Below are 23,730 nucleotides of genomic sequence, written 5' to 3'. Positions count from 1 at the left end.
GGATACCATAGGAGTGCTTTGGGTGTGCCAAACGTCACAACGTAACTGGGTGGCTATAAAGGTACACTACAGGTATCTCCGAAAGTGTCTGTTGGGTTGGCACGAATCGAGACTGGGATTTGTCACTCCGTGTAAACGGAGAGGTATCTCTGGGCCCACTCGGTAGGACATCATCATAATGTGCACAATGTGACCAAGGAGTTGATCACGGGATGATGTGTTACGGAACGAGTAAAGAGACTTGCCGGTAACGAGATTGAACAAGGTATCGGGATACCGACGATCGAATCTCGGGCAAGTACAGTACCGATGGACAAAGGGAATTGTATACGGGATTGATTAAATCCTTGACATCATGGTTCATCCGATGAGATCATCATGGAGCATGTGGGAGCCAACATGGGTATCCAGATCCCGCTGTTGGTTATTGACCAGAGAGTTGTCTCGGCCATGTCTGCATGACTCCCGAACCCGTAGGGTTTACACACTTAAGGTTCGATGACGCTAGGGTTATAGGGAAAGTATGTACGCGGTTACCGAATGTTGTTCGGAGTCCCGGATGAGACCCCGGACGTCACGAGGAGTTCCGGAATGGTCCGGAGGTAAAGATTGATATATAGGAAGTATGGTTTTGGCCACCGGAAGTGTTTCGGGCATCACCGGTAGTGTACCGGGACCATCGGAGGGGTCCGGGGGTCCACCGGGAGGGGCCACGGGCCCCGGAGGCATACATGGGCCAAGTGTGAGAAGGGACCAGCCCCTAGGTGGGCTGGGGCGCCTCCCCACCAAGGCCCATGCGCCTAGGGAGAAGAGGGGGCAAACCCTAAGGGCAGATGGGCCCTAAGGCCCATGCCTGGTGCGCCTCCCTCTCCCCCCCCCCACTTGGCCGCCACCCCAGATGGGGATTGGAGCTGCCGCCACCCCTAGGGTGGAAACCCTAGGTGGGGGCGCAGCCCTCCCTCTCCCCCTATATATAGTGGAGGCAAAGGGGCAGCCCAACACATGAAGTTCCTCCCCTGTTGGCGCAGCCCTACCCCTCTCCCTCCTCGTCTCTCGTAGTGCTTGGCGAAGCCCTGCTAGAGTCCCGCGCTCCTCCACCACCACCACGTCGTCGTGCTGCTGCTGGATGGAGTATTCCCCAACCTCTCCTTCTCGCCTTGCTGGATCAAGGCGTAGGAGACGTCACCGGGCTGTACGTGTGTTGAACGCGGAGGTGCCGTCCGTTCGGCACTAGGATCATCGGTGATTTGGATCACGACGAGTACGACTCCATCAACCCCGTTCACTTGAACGCTTCCGCTTAGCGATCTACAAGGGTATGTAGATGCACTCTCCTTCCCCTCGTTGCTAGATTACTCCATAGATTGATCTTGGTGATGCGTAGAAAGTTTTAAATTTCTGCTATGTTCCCCAACAATAATGGGTTGTCAATCCCTTCACGGTCACTTACAAGAGTGAGATCTGATAGATATGATAAGATAATATTTTTGGTATTTTTATGATAAAGATGCAAAGTAAAATAAAAGGCAAAGGAAATAACTAAGTATTGGAAGATTAATATGATGGAAGATAGACCCGGGGGCCATAGGTTTCACTAGTGGCTTCTCTCGAGAGCATAAGTATTCCCGACGGGTAAACAAATTACTATTGAGCAATTGACAGAATTGAGCATAGTTATGAGAATATCTAGGTATGATCATGTATATAGGCATCACGTCCGAGACAAGTAGACCGACTCCTACCTGCATCTACTACTATTACTCCACACATCGACCGCTATCCAGCATGCATCTAGAGTATTAAGTTCAAGAGAACAGAGTAACGCTTTAAGCAAGATGACATGATGTAGATGGATAAACTCGTGCAATATGAAATAAACCCCATCTTGTTATCCTCGATGGTAACAATACAATATGTGCCTTGCTGCCCCTACTGTCACTGGGAAAGGACACCGCAAGATTGAACCCAAAGCTAAGAATTTCTCCCATTGCAAGAAAGATCAATCTAGTAGGCCAAACCAAACTGATAATTCGAAGAGACTTGCAAAGATAACCAATCATACATAAAAGAGTTCAGAGAAGATTCAAATATTGTTCATAGATAAACTTGATCATAAACCCACAATTCATCGGTCTCAACAAACACACCTCAAAAGAAGATTACATCGAATATATCTCCACAAGAGAGGGGAGAACTTTGTATTGAGATCCAAAAAGAGAAGAAGCCATCTAGCTAATAACTATGGACCTGTAGGTCTGAGGTAAACTACTCACACTTCATCGGAAGGGCTATGGTTGATGTAGAAGCCCTCCGTGATCGATGCCCCCTCCAGCGGAGCTCCGGAATAGGCCCCAAGATGGGATCTCGTGGATACAGAAAGTTAAGGCGGTGGAATTAGGGTTTTGGCTCCGTATCTAGTAGGTTGGGGGTACGTAGGTATATATAGGAGGAAGGAGTACGTCGGTGGAGCAACAGGGGGCCCACGAGGGTGGAGGGCGTGCCCAGGGGGGTAGGCGTGCCCCCTACCTCGTGGCCTCCTGGTTGATGTCTTGAAGTAGGGTCCAAGTCCTCTGGATCATGTTCGTTCCAAAAATCACGTTCCCGAAGGTTTCATTCCGTTTGGACTCCGTTAGATATTCTTTTTCTGCGAAACCCTAAAATAAGCAAAAAAAAGACAGCAATTCTGGGCTGGGCCTCCGGTTAATAGGTTAGTCCCAAAAATAATATAAAAGTGTATAATAAAGCCCAATAATGTCCAAAACAGAATATAATATAGCATGGAACAATCAAAAATTATAGATACGTTGGAGACGTATCAGATGTGTCACTGAAGTTCCTTCCTTTTGAAGGGAAGTACGTCTCCGTTGGAGCGGTGTGGAGGCACAATGCTCCCCAAGAAGCCACTAGGGCCACCGTATTCTCCTCACGCCCTCACACAATGCGAGATGTCGTGATTCCACTATTGGTGCCCTTGAAGGCGGCGACCGGACCTTTACAAACAAGGTTGGGGCTCTCTCCACAACTAAATTGGAGGCTCCCAACGAAACCATGGAGCTTCACCACAATGGAATATGGCTCTAAGGTGAACTCAACCGTCTAGGATGCTCAAACACCCAAGAGTAACGAAATCCACACGAGAAAGTGGTACGTCTCCAACGTATCTATAATTTTTGATTGCTCCATGCTATTATATTATCTATTTTGGATGTTAATGGGCTTATTTTACAATTTTATATTATTTTTGGGACTAACCTATTAACCGGAGGCCCAGCCCAAATTGTTGTTTTTTGCCTAGAAAAGGAATATCAAACGGCGTCCAAACGGAATGAAACCTTCGGGAATGTGATTTTTGGAACAAACGTGATCCAGGAGACTTGGAGTGGACGTCAAGAATCAATCGAGGAGGCCACGAGGCAGGGAGCGCGTCCTCCACCCTCGTGGGCCCCTCGTTGCTCCACCGACATACTTCTTCCTCCTATATATATCCATATACCCCGCAAACATCCAGGAGCACCACGAAAACCTAATTCCACCGCCGCAACCTTCTGTACCCAAGAGATCCCATCTTGGGGCCTTTTCCGGAGCTCTGCTGGAGGGGGCATCGATCATGGAGGTCCTCTACATCAACTCCATGGCCCCTCTGATGATGTGTGAGTAGTTTACCTCAGACCTTTGGGTCCATAGCTAGTACCTAGATGGCTTCTTCTATCTCTTTGGATCTCAATACAAAGTTCTCCTCAATTCTCTTGGAGATCTATTCGATGTAATCTTCTTTTGCGGTGTGTTTGTCGAGATCCGATGAATTGTGGGTTTATGATCAAGTTTATCTATGAACAATATTTGAATCTTCTCTGGATTCTTTTATGTATGATTGGTTTATCTTTGCAAGTCTCTTCGAATTATCAGTTTGGTTTGGCCTACTAGATTGATCTTTCTTGCAATGGGAGAAGTGCTTAGCTTTGGGTTCAATCTTGCGGTGCTCGATCCCAGTGACAGAAAGGGAACCGACACGTATTGTATTGTTGCCATCGAGGATAAAAAGATGGGGTTTACATCATATTGCATGAGTTTATCCCTCTACATCATGTCATCTTGCTTAAGGCGTTACGCTGTTCTTATGAACTTAATACTCTAGATGCATGCTGGATAGCGGTCGATGTGTGGAGTAATAGTAGTAGATGCAGAATCGTTTCGGTCTACTTGTCACGGACGTGATGCCTATATACATGATCATGCCTAGATATTCTCATAATTATTCGCTTTTCTATCAATTGCTCGACAGTAATTTGTTCACCCACCGTAATACTTATGCTATCTTGAGAGAAGCCACTAGTGAAACCTATGGCCCCCGGGTCTATTTTCCATCATACAAGTTTCCAATCTATTTTATTTTGCAATCTTTACTTTCAATCTATATCATAAAAATACCAAAAATATTTATCTTATTATTATTATCTCTATCAGATCTCACTCTTGCAAGTGGCCGTGAAGGGATTGACAACCCCTTTATCGCGTTGGTTGCGAGGTTCTTATTTGTTTGTGTAGGTACGAGGTGACTCGCACGTAGTCTCCTACTGGATTGATACCTTTGTTCTCAAAAACTGAGAGAAATACTTACGCTGCTTTACTGCATCACCCTTTCCTCTTCAAGGGAAAACCAATGCAGTGTTCAAGAGGTAGAAGAAACTATGGGGGAAGCAAATATCCTTTGGTGGAAGTGTAGATCTAGGTCTCCTTCTTCAATCCCTAGCAAATCAACAAGTTTGAGTGGCTAGAGAGAGAGATCGGGCAAGAGAGCTTGAGTGGCATTAATGGTCGAGTGAGAGAGGTAAGAGGTAAATGTGGTAGGTGGAAGAACCACCCTTATATAGCAACCCTAAAAATCCAACCGTTACTGTGTATTCTGTACTGCAGCGGTACAACCGGTCCTCGCCCCGGTACAACCGGGCCTCGCAGTTTACCAACAGAACCCTACCTGGCAGTACAACCGTGCGAGCAGGCAGTATTACCGGTCAAAGAGAACAACCGGAACAACTGCCCAGCCACCTCTTAACTACCGCATTGAAACAGAAGGGAGTCACCCTAGAGTGCGATAGTCGAGCAGTACACGACCGGTGCAACCGCCTGGCCATGGGCGCTTGACCGGCTAAGTCCCAAGCGGTAGAACCGCTCGGGGCACCGGTAGTACCGGTGTGCGGGGCACAACCGGACCAACCAGGCCACTACCGCCCAAGTACCGCATCACAACAGAGGCAAGACCGGTTGTTGAGCGGTACTTGGTCAGAACAACCGCTGCAGTCATTGAGGAGCAAGGTGGCGGTACCACCGCCGGAGGCAGCGGTACAACCGCTCGAACAAGACTGGGTAAGCGCCAAAGTTCCAGCGGTACAACCGCTCAAGCGAGCGGTACAACCGCTGGGAAGGCACAGCAAGAGGCGGGAGAGAAGGGAAGCTCTCTCTCTCTCAGCAAAAGGAAGGCAAGAGAGGGGTGAGGCAAGAGTGTACGTGAGAAAAATCCCCAACACCTCCTAATGTGGATTCCCTCTTGATAGTACGGGTTCCCTACGACCAAAGAGATAAAAAACGTAGAAAACTATGTCTTCGATCTTTTCCTTCCAGAGAGAATAGCTAACCGATGTACGCCTAAACACTGAGTACCTGAAGCACTTAGCACACGATTATACCAACAAAGGGTTGTAATCATCATCCAAAACACAAAGTAGGGAAATACCCTTACACGCACAATTACTACCGCTCGCCTCTGATGTGCTGCATCACAAGAACCCACGGCAGATTTTGATCACGGCCTTTAGGGTCTTCGCAGGTATGTCCATAGCCATCATTGCATGTATCAGAAATGCGCATAGGACTGGCGTTATGAGTATGAGAAGGCCACTCTTCGGAAGCAGGGCCGCCCTCTAGTCCACTAGCCCCTGCAATTGTGTGGCCATTTGCTTGCCGAGAGTCAACGGTAAGCCCAGATACTTGCACGAAAAGGATGAGCTCACACATTCGAGTGAGGAACAAACCAGCGCGACGTCCTCCCGGGAACACCTGATTGGTACATCCACGCTCTTCATCATATTCACCGAGAGCCCTAAGAAATGGCCGAAGGCTTGCAGGATCGTTCCACACACATTTACCTCTATCTTGCTGGGCCAGAAGAATACCATAATGTCATCCGCAAACATGGATACCCTTTGATGTATACTAGAGTGAGCTAGAGGTGCAAGCAGCCCTCTTTGGGCGGCTAGATTGAAAAGTCCTTGCAGCGGCTCCATGCAAAGTATAAAATCATCGGAGATAGCGGGCATCCTTGCCTCATTCCTTGACAGTTGAGGATAGGCCACCCAGGTATGCAATTTACCATGATTCATGTGGAGTAAGTTGCTAATAGACCACATATCCATGCTATCCACCTCGTACCAAATCCCATCCGCCTGAGCACCTCAAGCAGAAAAGGCCACTTTACCAAATTCGAAAGCCTTTGAGATGTCGAGCTTTAGCATTATCATAGGCTCTTTAAGTGCGTGTAGCAGTCGCGCCGTGTATTGCACCAACATGAAGTTGTTGTGTAGGGATCATCCACGAATGAAGGCACTCTGGTGGTGGCCCACTAGTGTGCGTAGGTCCTCGGCCAAGCACATTGCGAGCGCTTTGTCAAAAACCAATAGCGGAACCTGGATGCCCATATTGGTTCCTACATATTCTATGAAGATCTTTATCGGTCGAACCTTATGACAACATACGTAATTCCCTTTGTCTATCGGTATGTTACTATCTCGTTACCGGCAAGTCTCTTTACTCGTTCCATAATACAACATCTCGTAACTAACTCCTTAGTAACTTTGCTTGCAAGCTTCTTGTGATGTGTATTACCGAGAGGGCCCAAAGATACCTCTCCGATACTCGAAGTGACAAATCCTAATCTCGATCCATGCCAACTCAACAGACACCTTTCGAGATACATGTAGAGCATCTTTATGATCACCCAGTTACGTTGTGACGTTTGATAGCACACAAGGTATTCCTCCTGTATCCGGGAGTTGCACGATCTCATAGTCGAAGGAATATGTGTTTGACATTAAGAAAGCAATATCAATAAACTTAACCATGTTTGATCAACGAGCTAGTCTAGTGGAGGCTCACTAGGGACACGGTATTTGTTTATGGATCCACACATGTATCTAAGTTTCCTATCAATACAATTCTAGCATGAATAATAAACCTTTATCATGAATAAGGAAATATAATAATAACAACTTTATTATTGCCTCTAGGGCATATTTCCATCAGGACAACCCTCTCCTTGCACATGATGGGCTTTTCCCCCTCATGCAGTCCAGTGCTTACTCGTTGGGCAGCCGTGGCGATAGTGTTACCCGGCTATGGCCCCCCTCCGGCCAGCCGAGTGATGGGACCTGAGGGTTGGAGGGGACGTATTTGCCTCCCCTCTGGGCGATGGCGGTCGCGTGTTATAGTGCTAGCGGGAAGTTCAAATTGAGATGCCGAGGCAGCCGCCTCGAGTGGCGGTCTACTCAATGGGCTCTCCGGCAGTTCTCCGTAGTGATCATGGCGGTGCCTCTTAGTCGTGTGGACGGCAAGAGGCATTGTGGTGGGTGCACTTGGCGCCTTGTTGTGGTAGGGGAAGGGCCCAAAGCTGGTTCTGGAGGTCCCTGTTTCCTCGCGGCGGCCGATTGTGTGCATGTGGCTCCTTCATTGTATGGGGAAGCAACCAGGTGAAAGCTCTGCACTCTGGCACGAACAATGTTGACGCCCGGTGGTGCCGCTTTCCCCTTGAGGATGGTGTCGTGGTTTTGCTTCCACGTCACGGTTTTAGGTGAAAACCTTTGTCCACTTCCCCGGACGCTGCGACGACGACGCTTTGTGTCGTTTCCCTCTCGAGGGCGTGGCCATGAAACTCAAGTGGTGTTGGTCGTGTTGTGTTGTAGTCTTTAGTTCCTCCTATTTTCTTGCTCAGTGATGTCGTCATTCTGCCAATGTATGTTGTCTGTTTTTTCTTCTAATTTTTGCTTCTTTGAGGGCTTCTTCATCATCAGGTAGTAGTCCTTCGGGCGTGTATTTGTGCTTTATCTATATAGCGGGATGAAAATCTTTTTCGTGTGTTCCAACAAAAATGTATTGTTCAACTCATGGTCTGGTGTTGATATATGAATCAAAAGAGCCTGCACCAAGCCGTTTTTCGTTGATCTGGTGTCACGCAAAAGGGTGTGCGAGAACAAAATTCAGTTAACGGCATGCTTTGGTGGGCTCCAAACTAACTAGTGCGTGCACCACCATCCAGCAAAGCTAGACACGGCTAGACTTGACTCCAAGGCAAGCATGAGCAGACCAGACCAGGATGCCACTACCCTAAACCGGCCCTGAAAAGGCCATGGCGCCGGTTTCCGCCTTTCCGGCCCCGAATTTTTGTGCTCCGGTCGGCCTGTCGCCGCCGTGCCAACCACGGCGTTGACGCGAAACAGCAACGGTACGTATACAACGTACGACCCTCGCTTTCACTTACCACTCTGTACTCACTCCCCTAATCTCTACTGCCCAACTAATGTACCGCCCCCGACTGTTCCCGATTCATTGACGATCTTTAATTAATCAAACCCCCTGTCCTCGACGGTACCGCACAACGGCACAAGATCTGATCTTCCGTGCCAGTGGTGCAACAAGCCAAAGCTCTGCAGTTTTAGCTTGCAAGTGAAGACCAGCTGCTGCTGCTGCTGCTGCATGAGCCTTCTAGATAACGTACTGTGCGCTGTGGAATCGCGTGAACAACCGCGGCCAATTAAATCGACCGGCGGTTGCGAGGCAAGTTTTGCATGGAGAGGAGGCCATCTGTCTATGAACTTTTGACAGAATGTGATCTACGTTGGCAGCCGTGTTTTACACGGCGCATTCAGTTGAGTGGCCAACTTTTCACCGGCTACCAACCCTGGCCCTCACGGCGCCTGCTTTACCTTTCCTTAATTCTTACTGTCCTTTTCCGGTACAAACAAAAACATTTACCCACCTACCTCCGTATGGATTCTGATCAAAACGATGCCATTCCACGCTGCAAGCGACCAAATGACATCCATTTGCATGACGAAACGAAGGATCAGACAGAGTGATCACTCATCAGTCTGAGTCAGCTTCATATCATAATCATAGTAGTATAAGGGAAAGAGGGCCCCTCTTACTGCTGACAGTGACACTGGAGACTCGGAACCGCGCTGCAAGCTGCCGGCCCGCGCTAGGCGCTCAAATGGTTCCTCCTGTCCACGTGGTTTCTTGTTAATTATTGGTCACAATGTTCACGCTATAATTCAGATTTTTCGAGTCAACATTATGAGGAGCCTAACCTGAGAGTTCCTGAGCCTCTGGTCTGGGCGTCCGTACATTACCCCGCCCACATTCAGCGCTTTGCTAGTTATTACGTCTTTTGTAAACTAACATGAGAGCGTTTATATTAGTCTACGGAGGGAGTACTATCCTTCATCAATCAATAATTGATGCACGTAAGTAGTACGTGAGTGAAGAGTTTTATTTTCGAACCGGGCTACTAGCTTCTTTTCCATTGCATTTTCTACGAAAACAACAGCAGTAATTGACACAACAACAATATATTCTTGGAGACATTTCCGGCTACGTACGCAAGACGAAGTAGTAGTACAGTAGTAGTACCACAACTTCATTGCAACAGCCGGCAGCTCCGGTAGTTGACCTGTATTTATTAAAAATAAATCAGTACTCCCATTTTCCCTCGAGAGCAACAGCATAATCTTAATCCGGCATTTAACCCGGCAAGGTTTGACATATGCTCCCAAACAAGAGGTGAACTTCTCATCTTGCGGTTGCTGCTCGTACGTTGGCTAGGTGTATTCACAAGCTTTATTTGTGCCTACCTAAACGTCTATACAATGAACACTGTATGAGGAATATTGTTCTTTGAAATGGCGGCTCCTATCATCACAGGAGGATGCAGGAAAATGGATGAGGATGCAGGGGAGGCCACCGAATACGGAGAAGGACAGTGGCGTCGACGACGTATGATCAGCTTACCGGAGGAGAAGTTGGCCAGAGGACAAAAAAATCAATGCGTCTGCTGATAGGGGGCGATGTCTATCTCAATCCCAGAGAAACAAATGACGCCATCATTAAAACTCCAATAGCTGACACCTTCAGTACATGATTTAGACATCTTCCCTCGAGCAACCGCCGAATCCACGGTAACGAAAAATATTTACATAGTTCTCAATAAAAATGGCAGGGGTTGTTAGGGCCCTTTTTTTCTTCAATGCTAGCTTTGTTACTTTATAAGCAACACTTACATCGTTCGCGAGTTTTCCGAGTAAGCAAGTATATGGGGGATGATCGTCCAGATACAAGAAAGATTATTTCGACCACTAAAGCTAGCAAGTCCATGAGCAACGCCTTTAGTTTCTCCAGGACAATGTTTGTATCCAACAGTCCCAATTAGCACCGCCGTGTCCACCCAATCCGCATAAATTGCCGTTTTCCGAGTCCCACCTTTGTGATTGGCCTTTAGAGAAAGTGATCGCTTCATAGAGTCGGATTCCGCCTGCAACCTATTGATCCCAAGGGAGTATGCAAGGTAGACCCCATCCTTCATGGTTAGTGCTTCCATAGTCGCCGCGTCTAGTGGATATGCATAGAATGTGCACTTTGCCGCAACAAAGAATCTGTTCACATCTCTCAAGATCGATGCCGGTGCTCTCCTGCGCAAATCAACATAGAATGTGCAATATATTTCAATAAGATGTTGCACCGGGAATATGTTGCAATATGTATCAATATATTTGATTGTATGAAACATTTGGATTAATAATATATATAACTAAAAACAAATATAATATATTGTATTGGATTATTGTGAAGTTAAAAAATATTTATCGAGTATAGGTTGTAATATAATAGTTTTTCTTCATGCATGTTGGGTGGACCTTCGATAAGATGACATGTGTGCATTTGAAATAAATAGAATTGGTGGGGATCAACTAATAATGAAATATAATTGCCGTGCATGTGATGGTGGAACTTTGATGACGCGTCATGTGTGCATATTCAGATTATAGAAGTAGTGGGAATGGACTATTTCGGTATATAGGATAGACATATGTGTTTTTTCTTTCCATCACTAATCCTTTCCGGAATTCGATACAAAAAGAATTTAGAGCAATCACTCCCATCAACTCCGACTGAAGCGGGTAGAGCCAAATAACGATCAGAAAGTGCTTTCGTGTCAATATGAAATTGTATATCTCAGGGGTATTTCAACATTACTTGTATCCCAACTTCATATTCAGAAGAAAAGAAAAATTGTATTGTGACTGAAAATATACTGGACTTTTCTCTACTCGCCCATTTGCAACAGTACGTGTGAAATCTGAATCCATGGCAAAAAGAAACACCAAACTATTCATAGTTTTTTCTTGGACGAACTATTCAAAGTTGCAGCAACTAGAGTCTCCCTCCGAATCAACGGTCCCCTATCTTCTCCCGTTTAACCCACACGGCGACAGTCGACGGTCGCCAGGCGCTCCCTCCCGCCAGTCCACTTCATTTTTACCCATTTGGAAGCATCTGAGATTCCGGGGCCGAACGCGGTCCGGTCCACGTTCCACAGCCCCACCCCACCCCACCCCACACCGACCGGCCAGCCGCGCGTACGCAGGTTGCCGCCGCACCGAGCACCGCAGCGCTCGCCCCAGGCCAAACCCGTGGCACCCGCAGCTCGTTTCTGGGCCTCGGAGACGAGCGGCGATATCGACTTGGTATAAAGATAAAGCGTCCGCGAGAGGCAGCAGCAAACCCGAGCACCGCACCGCACCGCGAAGCCCAGCGAAACCGCGAGCGCGTGCATGCGCGCCGCCGAGGAATAGAAGGAGATAGAGGTGGTCACCGCGCCGGGTGAGGTGGTCACCGCGGCGGGCGCGCGGGCGTACGACAAGCCGAGCCAGCCCACGGGGCGCGACGGGAAGAGATAGCAAGCGAGCTGAGCGCGTATCATAATACAAGCGGCCGCACCGCAACTACCATTGCAGCCCCCACCGAGAGCAGAGCCCCGGGTTATTTTTATTCTGCTTCTTCTTCCTCTTGCACGTCTCGCGGGCGGGGGCGCGGGGAGCGGCCATGTGGACGCCGTCGCGCGGGAGCAACGCGCGGCGGACGGGCCACCGGCGCATCGCGGAGTGCCTGGCGGACGACCAGACCACCAACACCGACACCTCCGACAACGAGTCCTTCACCACCGCCTATGGGGACGAGTTCTTCGCCGCGGCCGCCGGGGGGAGCGGCGGCGGGGGCATGCTCCCGGCATTCCTCGCCGACCAGGAGGACCTGGTGGAGGTCATGCTGGAGCTGGACGAGGAGTCCATGGTGGTGCGCAGCGTCACGCCCACCAGGGCCGCGCTCTACAGCGCCGCCGCGATGCCGCACACGCCGGAGGCGCCGGGAGGAGGCGGCGGCCCCCTCAGCCGCTGCTCGTCCACGTCCTCGCGGATACGGAAGAAGTTCGCGTGGCTGCGGTCGCCGTCCCCCGCGCCGTCGCCCTCCCCGCGCGTGCCCACGCCCGCCGAGCTGCAGCGGGAGGCGGCCATGGCGGCCCGCGAGCGGCGCCGCATCCAGGCGCGGGTCAACCGGTCGCGCGCCGGCGCCAAGCGCGCGCTCAAGGGCCTCCGCTTCATCAGCCGCACCACCGGCTCCCTGGAGGCCGCGGAGCTGTGGCGCCGCGTGGAGGAGCGCTTCAATGCCCTCGCCCACGACGGCCTCCTCTCCCGCGACAACTTCGGCGAGTGCATCGGTACACCATCCCGCTCCCCCACTCTGTTTCTCTCTCGGCAACAACCGCACTCTGCACTCCTCCCATCCCATTGCGCAACCATTAACGGCGATGATGTTCTTGGCCGTGCCTGTCGATCGATGATCAGGAATGGTGGACTCGAAGGAGTTCGCGGAGGGCATCTTCGACGCGCTGGCGCGGCGGCGGCGGCAGAGCCTGGAGCGGATCACCAAGGAGGAGCTCTACGACTTCTGGCTCCAGATCTCCGACCAGAGCTTCGACGCGCGGCTCCAGATCTTCTTCGACATGTAAGCACCACCACCGGAACCGAATTCCCCACCCATACTACATTTTCCTTCACCGGATCCCAAGCAACCGCTTTTAGCCGGCCATTCCCGGCTTCCGATGCAAGCTCCCGCGTCCCGGATTCTCGATGCTCATTCTTCCTCTTGTTTTGCCCCAAATTCAACTCAGGGTGGACACCAACGTGGACGGGAGGATCACGAGGGAGGAAGTACAGGAGGTGATCTTCGTTTCTCCATTGCCATAGCGTTTAAGAAGCTTCTTCTCCAATTACAGTCACGCTTGCTGTTACTGTTACTAGTTAGTTAGTTAATTACCGCTGCGGTAACTGTCACGGCTTTGCTGTTACTTTCACGTGCGCCGCTGCTTCTGCTTCACTCGTCGAGTCCAAAGTAGTAAAAAATTCTCGCTGAAGAAACTTTGATCTTTGTTTTGTCCGAGCAGCTGATCGTGCTGAGCGCGTCGGCGAACAAGCTGGCGAAGCTCAAGGAGCAGGCGGAGGAGTACGCGGCGCTCATCATGGAGGAGCTCGACCCGGAGAACCTCGGCTACATTGAGGTGCGTACAATACGTGTACTCGTGTGGACTTAATTGTACACAGTACGTACGCAGCTACGTGGACGACTGGATGACACGTGTGATGGCTTTTTGTCCAGCTGTGGCAGCTGGAGACGCTGCTGCTCCAGCGCGACACGTACATGAACTACAGCCGGCCGCTGAGCACGGCGAGCGGCGCGCAGTGGAGCCAGAACCTCGGCGTGGGCGCCGGCGGGGCCGTGCCACCCGCCGCCAAGGGGGAGGAGGACGGCAGCGGCCCGCAGACGTGGGGGGAAGGGATGAGGGAGCGGCGGCGCGGGTGGGGCCGCGGCGTGGCCAGGGCGGCGTCGCACGTGCGGGTGGCGGCGGAGGAGAACTGGCGGCGCGCGTGGGTGCTGGCGCTGTGGGTCGCGGCCATGGCGGCGCTGTTCGTGTGGAAGTTCGTGCAGTACCGGCGCACGGATGCGTTCCAGGTGATGGGCTACTGCCTGCCGACGGCCAAGGGCGCCGCCGAGACGCTCAAGCTCAACATGGCGCTCGTCCTCCTCCCCGTCTGCCGCAACACGCTCACCTGGCTCCGCTCCTCCTGGGCCCGCTTCTTCGTCCCCTTCGACGACAACATCACCTTCCACAAGGTAGTACCTTCCCTTCTTTCCAGTGGTTATTAGTAACTGAGGTAGACTGGCGGTGGCTACCGTCACCGGGACTCTGACGAGCCGGGCGGGTGGTTCGGCCGTCGCCGTCGGCGACGCGGCGCGGTGGTGCGTCGTGTAGCCGGGGGGAGCGTGGCGCGCAATGATTGGCGCGTAACGTGGAACGCCGGCGCCCCTGGATCATGCGTGCCGCCCATGTGGTCGCTCGAGTCCTCTTATCACTCCACCCAGTGCTGCCATGGCATGGAGCTAGTGATCCTACTGGAGTGTAGCTGACCGAATGTGGCGAGCAACGTGCACCAGACGCGGGTCAGGTTCAGGTGGTAACAAGGAATGCTTGTCCGTTTCAGATGATCGCGACGGCGATCGTGGTGGGGATCACGCTGCACGCGGGGAACCATCTGGCGTGCGACTTCCCGCGGGTGATCGCGTCGGGGCCGGAGGAGTACCGGCTGGTGGCGGGCGCGTTCGGGGCGTCCAAGCCGACGTACGGGCGGCTCATCTCCGGGGTGGAGGGCGTGACGGGCATCGCCATGGTGGTGCTCATGACCGTCTCCTTCACCCTGGCCACCCACCCGTTCCGCAAGGGCGAGAAGGAGGCCTCCGCGTCGCGGCTGCCGGCGCCCCTCCACCGCCTCGCCGGCTTCAACGCCTTCTGGTACTCCCACCACCTCCTCGGCTTCGTCTACCTCCTCCTCCTCGCCCACGGCTACTTCCTCTTCCTCGTCCGCCGCTGGTACGAGAAAACGGTACGCGCCCACCCGCCCACGTTTTTTGTTTTTCATTCGTTCGAGCACACGTATCTCTCGCGAGGCCGACGGTGCTCTGGTCCGCGCTCGGTCGCTTTATTCGCGGACGCCGTTGTGGAGCGGTTTGGTTCTGTTCTCTTCGGCCTAGTATAGTGGTGGTGCTTTACGTTGCCATCTTCGCTTTACATTTCTGATGATGAAGAGGGAACGTGTTGCCGTCTTCTAGAAAACGGATCGATCCATCATGTCACGCTCTCTCCCCGCGCCCATCAGGCCCGGAACGGCCCTTGCCGACTTGCCGTTACCCGTGACAGGAACCGGGCGCCAAGAAAAGAAATAAGAATGTTGAGAGGAGGATCGTGCCTCTTCCTCGAAAAAGTCCGGCCATGTGATGTGACCCCGACAGTAAATAGAAGGCGAAGCCGAGATATTATTATATAAGAAATTTTAAGGAGAATACTGTACACTCGTTAGTCTGAAAACATGGTAGTAGTAGCTGCCTGCATGTGCTAGACGATTTAAGTATTGATGTCGGTGGCGACGGGGTCAAACCGGAGGTGAGCCGTGCAATGCATGACAGCCCAGCTATTCCGTGCTCCGCCCTGTACTCCTACGGGGTATGGGGTCGGCATGGTGGTCAGTCTGTCCGGTTAGGATCATAAATGTGGGCCGCGTTCGACGACTTGGCGCGAGGTAGGCAGAGGAAGATCGAGACAGTAGCCGTGTATCACCCGCACTAGGCGTGTGGTAGCTGCTGACGCGCGACGCCACGGCCCACGGATGTGTGTCGGTAGGAGTCTGAGGCTCTCGATCCACGACGAACGGATCCCACTGTGCTGCGGACTGCCGAGCCATTCCGGTCTGCGCCCGTCTCCTTGTTCCACTCACCACTAGGTCGTGTTGCCAGCTCCGCAATGTTGACGTCGCCGGAGCACCGTCTGGACGCTTGCCATCTCATCGTGGAGACTGAACTCTTGCCATTTGCGCGCATGTGTGCCACCATGATAAACATGGTTAGGAAACGCAGATAAGATAAGAGTCTCGGTGATCATGGTCCTATGTTTGCTTGCTGGTGGATCTAGCCACGATGACTTTACAGCGGGCAGGGCGTTTCGTTTTGTATTGGGTGCTGAAATGGGTGACCATCGCTAACGCTAATCATCAAGATAGATAGAGTAGGAGTGTAGATTAGATTAGATCTGTCTATTAATGCCATGAATAGCCGTAAGCTGCTTTACAGAAGGCAGCACTGTTGTCAGTACTGGAGTGGAGTGGAGTGGAGTGGTAGCACTCTCCACGAAATAAATCTCCCATCCATAATCCGTTCATTCATCACCGAATAACATGGGCTGATCCATCACCAATAAATGGACAACCAGGCGTCATCCTAAAGCCCAACGACTTTACTGCCCCACCCTGCACGAGCGAGCGAGCGAGAGGCGGTCACAAACCCATCTTAGTAATTACCACCGCCCCACATAATGATCCAGCACCCCAAATCTGCAAGGAATTTTTCCATTGAGTCTAGGTTCTTTTTTATTTTCCTATGAAATGTGGAGGATAGGAACCAATCCTGTGTAGGAATAGGAATCTATTCCTATGAACCAAAGGGCTCTAAAGGAAAAATTCCTATAAAAATCCTATCCTATGAAATTCCTGCAAACCAAAGGATTAGCCTTTAAGCTTACGATGATGAACTCTGCCTTGGTCTTGGCTCCAAGCACTGACAAGGAGTAGTATGGCACTGCTGCTTTTCCTTATTTTCTTCCTTTCCGGGTTCCTCCATATATATCTGGAGTGCCACATTGTCAAAGGAGCCACTGGCTTTGACCCCAGGTCACATGGCGTTCGAAGATAGTATATTCCGGCCCACCTACTGCCCCCGGCCGCGAGCCCGCGACGAACGGCACCGACCGGCAGCTTTCCTCCCCCCACATTTGCCACGAACTCCTCACTCCCGTCCATGGACATGTGGACGCTGCCGCCTCGGACCTTTCCCCCGTTACGCACGCCACTAATTTTGGCTTGCTCGGTGCCCATTACCATCTCACCCAACTCTGAATTATGGTAGCCAGGATAAGATTAAGTGCTTTTTTCCCTGGTGGCTTCGCTTTGTAAATGGGTGTGCTTGTACTACGTGACCAGTGACCCCCACTCGAGAACAATGTTAAGGTGACAATGGCCTCATTGTACGTACTCACATGCTGTGCGGTTGCGGCAGCGTCTCAAAATTAAAATTATTGCCGTGCCTCCGGGGCCAAGGGTAGGGGCTGAGTTCCTTCCAAAAAAAAAGGGTAGGGGCTGAGTTGTAAAGGCAGAGGCAGGGGACGGATGGTCATGGGGTGGGGTGGGGGTGGCATCTCTCTAGGGATCGGATCCGATTAAAGAGGCTGTCTAGCAGCTAGTGAAAGGCAAAAGAGGAAGGAAGAGAGAGAGGGGCCTCGAATCGCGTGATGGTGAAACTTCCCGTGCAATCCATCATCCATGGGAGGGAGTGTGCGCTTTGGGGTTTCACCGCTTTTCCTTTTTTTTTTCTTCCCTTTCCGCCGGGCATTTCTGTAGTGGGATCCATGCGCTGCTGCCCGCTGCGTTCTCTGATGCGCTTTGCGATCTCCAAATGCTTTTGCTTCTCTGAAATTTTCTCTGCTGGATAGAGATAGAGATTCAGTGGCAAGTTAAACCATTTTGAGACGCATCATGGGGGTAGGATCTTAATGCATTTTACTGCGGGCAGGTAAGCGCCATTTGCACACTAATGATTCAGTAGTAAGAAGGTTCGGGTGTCAGAGAGGAATCCCATGTTCAGCACGTTCTTGGTGGTTGTGCTCGCAACAGTACAAGCCTACTTAACATGCTTGCTAAGCTCAACTCTACCAATATTATATCCACCCCGGGGGTTTTTAAACTCGGCCTGTCGCGCCGTTCTAGAAGCACCAAGTAATCTGACAGCTGCCAACTCGAGTGGCTTCATTTTTCTTCTAGATAATGTCTTGGGGCACATATTGTCTACGAAGTCTCGTTTGGAGCATTAGTGCATTACCATGTGCAAATTTCTACTCGGAACAGTATCATGTGGAAACAGCGGTGTTTGTAGTCCGCCATGACTTCTGCACTACGCTCAATCATTGCAAACGGCTGGCCCTTGTTTGGAGCATTCGGTGCTGCATTGATGATCACCGCAGCAGCCCGCTGACATGGTGTGATTGATTTCTTCTCTTGGTGTTTTTTCAGACATGGATGTACATTTCGGTCCCTCTGGTGCTCTATGTCGGCGAGAGGATGCTGCGAGCCTTGCGGTCCAATGCTCATACTGTCAAAATCATCAAGGTAAGTTGGTAACAGAATCAGGGTAAAAAAAGTAGGTAACAGAACTAGATTCCTGATGATTATAAGTGGGTGGATTTCTTAGATGCAAGTATCCAGCACTAGCTTCCATCGATAAAAAAAAAACGATCGAAAGAAGATGCACCACTAATATGATAATTGTGTACTGCTACTAAACTTTTGCACAAATGAGCCTGGTCTTCAGGCACCAAGTGCCTTCACACACACAGCACTAGTATTAATGGATTGGTTGGTGTGTGATAAGACTAAAACAGTTCCATCAACATCTGGAGGCAATTTCTAAAAATGGTCAATGCTGTGTTGGTCTTGTGGGATACAAATGATATTGCCACTATAAAACATCCGCAGTGGAATATAGTCTCTACTCGCGCATTTCTGTCCTTTTCAAATTGGCTGTCCCTTTATATCAGCCTCCTTATACAAAAGTTCCACGATTTCAGGTTGATTATTCATTATTTATTCTTCACTGAGGGCTCCTCTGCCTGTTGTAGTATCAATTTTTTTTTGTCTCTGAATCAATAGGTTCAATCATTAGGATTGGCATGAATAAGAACACAGTGGTTTTTTATTACTCCCTCCTTCCATCTATATAGGGCCTAATGCGTTTTTCAAGACCGCCTTTGACTATTGATAAAATTAATACTACATGACATGCATAATGTGAAAATTATATTATTGAAAGCTCCTTTCACATACGAATTTGATGATGTGCTTTGTGTAAGTTGCATGTCATATATTATTGCTCTAACATTTGGTCAAAGTTAGCCTCGAAAAACGCATTAGGCCCTATATAGATGGAAGGAGGGACTATATTAGTCAACCTGTTTAATGAGTTTCAGATTTTTTTTACTATATCATTTTAGGGGGTTAAATGTTATTCTGAAATTTATATATGAAATAATGTACACGCAATATTCATCCATTTACCAGAATATGTTCACATGCATGGAACTAGGTAACCAAGTGCATGTTCTTATAGAAACTTGATTCACTCAGGTGATGCTTCTACCTGGAAGTGTACTGACAATACAAATGTCAAAGCCCTACGGATTTCGATATAGGAGTGGACAGTATATCTTTCTTCAGTGTCCGACGATCTCTCCATTTGAATGGTGTGTACAGCCTTCTTGCTTCTCTACTTGGCCTAGTCTTTAGCACAGCAATTCACCTTGCTTCTGCTCTATTTTTCTTCTTCAGGCATCCTTTCTCCATCACCTCAGCTCCTGGAGATGACTACCTCGCTGTTCACATTCGCACAAATGGAGACTGGACGCAAGAGCTCAAGCGCATATTTGCCGAGAACCACTACTCGCTGCACATGAACAGAAGAACTTCATTCAGCGAGTTAGGCGCGGCAGAACCTAGAACCACTGTCCCACCAAAATTGCTTGTAGATGGTCCATATGGTGCCCCTGCACAGGATTTCAGAAACTACGATGTTCTGCTTCTAGTCGGCCTTGGAATTGGAGCAACACCGTTCATAAGCATTCTAAAGGACCTACTTAACAATATTAAGCTTGCTGATGAGCTGATGGTATTTGCTTCAACCTATTTTGTTTGCATTTTGACAGTTTCCTGAGATAGCTTACATGATTTTCGGTAACTATCAGGACTTGGCAATGGAGACTACTCAAACTAGTAGGTCTGAGGACAGTGCCAACAGCTTCAGTGTCTCAACAGCTAGCAGCAACAGGAAGAGATCATATAGAACAAGCCGCGCACATTTTTACTGGGTTACTCGCGAGCCCATGTCGTTTGAATGGTTCAAAGGAGTGATGAATGAGGTTGCCGAAATGGACAAGAAGGTAGGAGTGCATGCCTTCCTTTTACAGATAACCCTGCAATGTTTTTTACTTCACTGATGAATGAACTACTCGTCATGCAATCTTAACCAGGGTGTCATAGAGTTGCACAATTATCTTACGAGCGTGTATGAGGAGCGTGATGCACGAACAACTCTGCTGTCGATGGTCCAAGCTCTGAACCATGCTAAACATGGTCTCGACATCGTCTCGGGCACCAGGGTAAACTTTCTTTCTTTCAGTTATTAATGGATCACAATATTCACCATATAAGCACGTCTTCAAGTATCCACAAACTATCTGATGATTAGTTTGTGTTTTCATGTCTGCCTCCCTGCAACTGAAACATTTGCTGTGCACTTGACAGGTGAGGACACACTTTGCCAGGCCAAACTGGAGGGAAGTCTTCACCAAAATCGCCGCCAAGCAGCCGAATTCAACAGTTGGTATGATCTCTCGCTCAGACATTCTATCCACTAGCATCAGTTGATATCAGCAACAACATTACATTCCTAAAATCAAGTGACGTCCATAGATCAACTCCACACATTCACTTGCTCACCAAGGATCATTCTGGTTCGTGCAGGAGTGTTCTACTGCGGCGCGCCGACGCTGGCCAAAGAACTGAAGAAACTGTCTCACGAGATGAGCCACAAGACGTCGACGCGCTTCCATTTCCACAAGGAGTACTTCTGATGGGAAGAAGCATTGATTCTTCTGATCTGCAAAATAGCGTTAGGCACCGGTAAAGAAGGAGGAAATTTTTTGCACAGAAGCAAAGCAAACTGACCTCTCTCTCTTCCTGATCTGGAACTGTACATAGTATAAAGAAGAACAGCCTGTTAGGGGAGGGTAGTTAGTGCCATTTATAATATATATTATTAACAAAAAAGAAAGTAAAGGGAGGCTGATGTATCCAAAAGGAGAAGGAAAGAGGCAGGGTAAAGAGTTGGGTTAAATTTCAGATATACTAATATACATGTACACAGTATAGTTGTAGGTAGTTACGTATGAAATGCTAGCTAAAGCATATGTACAAGGGCCGGAGGCTGCCATTCTGAATGTAAATCTTCCGGGCATTCATTCATGTGTGCATCTGTGCCTATCGGCTGCTGGTAATAAACTCAGGTGTATTGACACTTTCTTCCTTGGGAATGCGATCTTCTATGGAGTACCGGAAATGAGAAGAAAGATGGGAAGTGTTAACCGGGAACGTTCCCCGGGGAGGTCTCGGGGGACACCCACACAGTTATTGGATCCAGATCACGCGGATGGCAACAACAACAAAATCGCTAGCATTTTCTTGCATTACATGGCAGTTTTCTCTTTTGATCATGGCAAGTCACGTAAAGTTGTAAAGTTGCCATGGCAACTTTAGTTAAAACTGCACGACAATTTGAGAGTTTGTAGGGAAAAAACGCTCCCGCCAGATATTGGTGTCTAGAAAGATAGAGCAGAAAAGTGGGAGCGAGCAATATGGAACAACTGGCCGAGTGAGTCAGTGATCTTCTTTACGCCATGCGAGCCCGTGCCTGAAGGCCAACGGTCTCACGGTGGTGGCCTTGTCGGGCGTGGCGCAACGCAACGGTGACTCTCACCCGATGTTGAACTCTCGTCGTGGGAAAACCCAAATCGGTCTGTTTTAGTTAGCTGGTTTGCATTTGTCGCACGGGGTGTTCCTGTCTATATGGAGGCGGCCGTTATTTTCAAAAAGAAAATGGGGGCGATGGTTAAAGGAAAAGGTTTAGTCCTTGGTCTCTGCTAGAGGGGGACGTGGGCGTGGGAGTACGGTTCTTCTAGGGTCTGCGTAGATGGCTGCTGGAGGAAGTGGTTCAAAGGGCCAGGGAAAGGAGGTGGAGGATGTAGATGAGCTGCTGAAGCGTCTCGATCTGCACGAGGATGATGGTGATGATTTTGTATGGGAGGGACGAAGTGGAGGAAGTGGACGTGCGGGCAAAGTGGCTGGCGATCGTTCGTGTACACACAAATAAGGGTTTTAGTCCCTCTGCGTTGTACGCGGATATGAGATCTGCCTGGAATCCGGCTAAGGAGGTGAGATGGAGAATGATTGAAGAGAACTTGTTTATGGTCCAGTTTGCGTGCCTAGGAGATTGGAATACGGCTATGATTAACGGACCATGGCTCTTCCGAAACCAAGCTGTCATCATGGAGGAGTATGGCGGTTTTACAAACCCCAGGAAGGTGAAGTTAAATAGTATCGCAGTTTGGGCGAGGGTGTTGAAGCTCCCGGATAATTATCTGAATGAGATGGTGATAAAGGGCATGTGTAGGAAGATGGGGAAGATCCTTGAGGTCCAAATACAACTTCCAGCAGGCTATGTGGGATCATATGTACGGGTGAAGGCTAATTTGGACGTGGATAAAAAACTGGAAAGATTTGTCTCGATCACAAAAGGAGGGAAGAAGGATTGGTACCAGATCAAGTATGAGAAGTTACCCATATTTTGCGATAACTGTGGATTACTAGGTCATTGGTATGAAGAATGCGGAACGGGAGAACACGACAAATCTAAGTTTGAATGGGGTGATTTTATCTTAGTAGATGGAGGGAGGAACCGGAACAATTATGGTGGTGGTAGAGGAGGAGGAAACGAAAGGGGTGTTGGCCGCGGCAGAGGAGGCCCATCATTTGGTCGTGGGTTTGGAAGGCGATGGGAGGAAGGCGCGAATGGAAATAATGGTACTGAGAAGGCTTATGATGGAAGTGAAAGTTGGCGTTGGAATGCCCTGTATGCTCATAAGGAGGCTACTGATAAAACTCAGAACACTTCAGAGGAAAGGCAGGACAAAATTAATAGTCTGAAGGATACAATAATGACGGAAGTTATTCCACCACCTAGAAAACGGCTCGCTCTAAACTCTGTAACAGGACCTGAAGTTGTTGTGAACCCAGAGGGAGCTCTTGTGCTAGTAGATGGCATCTCCAAGGGGGCACATATGGTGGATGTTTCTGATGGCTCTAGCTCGGACATGCTGAATACATCACAGGAAATCGGAAACAATAAAAAGCAGAAAGGATCTGATGGAGCTGCTGTTAGTAATGATGGGATTCTAGAAATACTAAATGGATCGGCGGCACCCCTAGAGGGTGACCGCCGGGAGCAATGAGGATCCTAGCGTGGAACTGTCGGGGGTTGGGCAATGACCCGGCAGTTCGCGCGCTTCTGGATATTCAGAAGCAATATTGTCCCGAGGTGCTATTTTTGTCGGAAACGCACCTTGACGAGTATCCGGCTGATTGCTTGCGAAAGAGGCTGAAGATGGATTTAAAAATTGTAAACCCAAGCGATGGTAGGAAAGGGGGTGTACTGATGATGTGGAGAAAGGAATTGAAAATAAGTCAACTTTATTCTCACCCAAACTATATCGATGTGAAGGTGGATGAGGGTGATAATAAAGTCTGGAGATTAACGGGAATGTATGGGGAATTCTGGTGGGATAAAAAGCACAAAACTTGGGAGAGATTTCAAAGGCTCCAGAGTCAGCATAATTTGCCTTGGGTTGTGATTGGTGACATAAATGAA

At 49.6% G+C, this 23,730-nt stretch overlaps 1 protein-coding gene across 1 annotated transcript; it reads left to right on the top strand.

Moving 5' to 3' along the window:
• Positions 1–11,774: 11,774 nt before the first annotated feature.
• Positions 11,775–21,334, top strand: LOC125509259 (respiratory burst oxidase homolog protein E-like). Its single transcript, XM_048674191.2, has 13 exons — positions 11,775–12,817; positions 12,945–13,104; positions 13,271–13,319; positions 13,544–13,657; positions 13,756–14,271; positions 14,640–15,038; positions 18,270–18,365; positions 19,380–19,495; positions 19,581–19,917; positions 19,994–20,188; positions 20,279–20,407; positions 20,553–20,631; positions 20,772–21,334. Exons 1-13 carry the CDS (start codon positions 12,148–12,150, stop codon positions 20,879–20,881), a joined length of 2,970 nt encoding a protein of 989 aa, XP_048530148.1. The 5' UTR covers positions 11,775–12,147; the 3' UTR covers positions 20,882–21,334.
• Positions 21,335–23,730: the final 2,396 nt, after the last annotated feature.

Source organism: Triticum urartu, chromosome 5A (genome assembly GCF_056163025.1).
Source record: "Triticum urartu cultivar PI428250 chromosome 5A, HENAU_Tu73, whole genome shotgun sequence".
In the NCBI taxonomy this organism is placed as follows: domain Eukaryota; kingdom Viridiplantae; phylum Streptophyta; class Magnoliopsida; order Poales; family Poaceae; genus Triticum; species Triticum urartu.
Note: the sequence above shows the minus strand (reverse complement) of the source record. Positions and strands in the feature narration are given on the sequence as shown.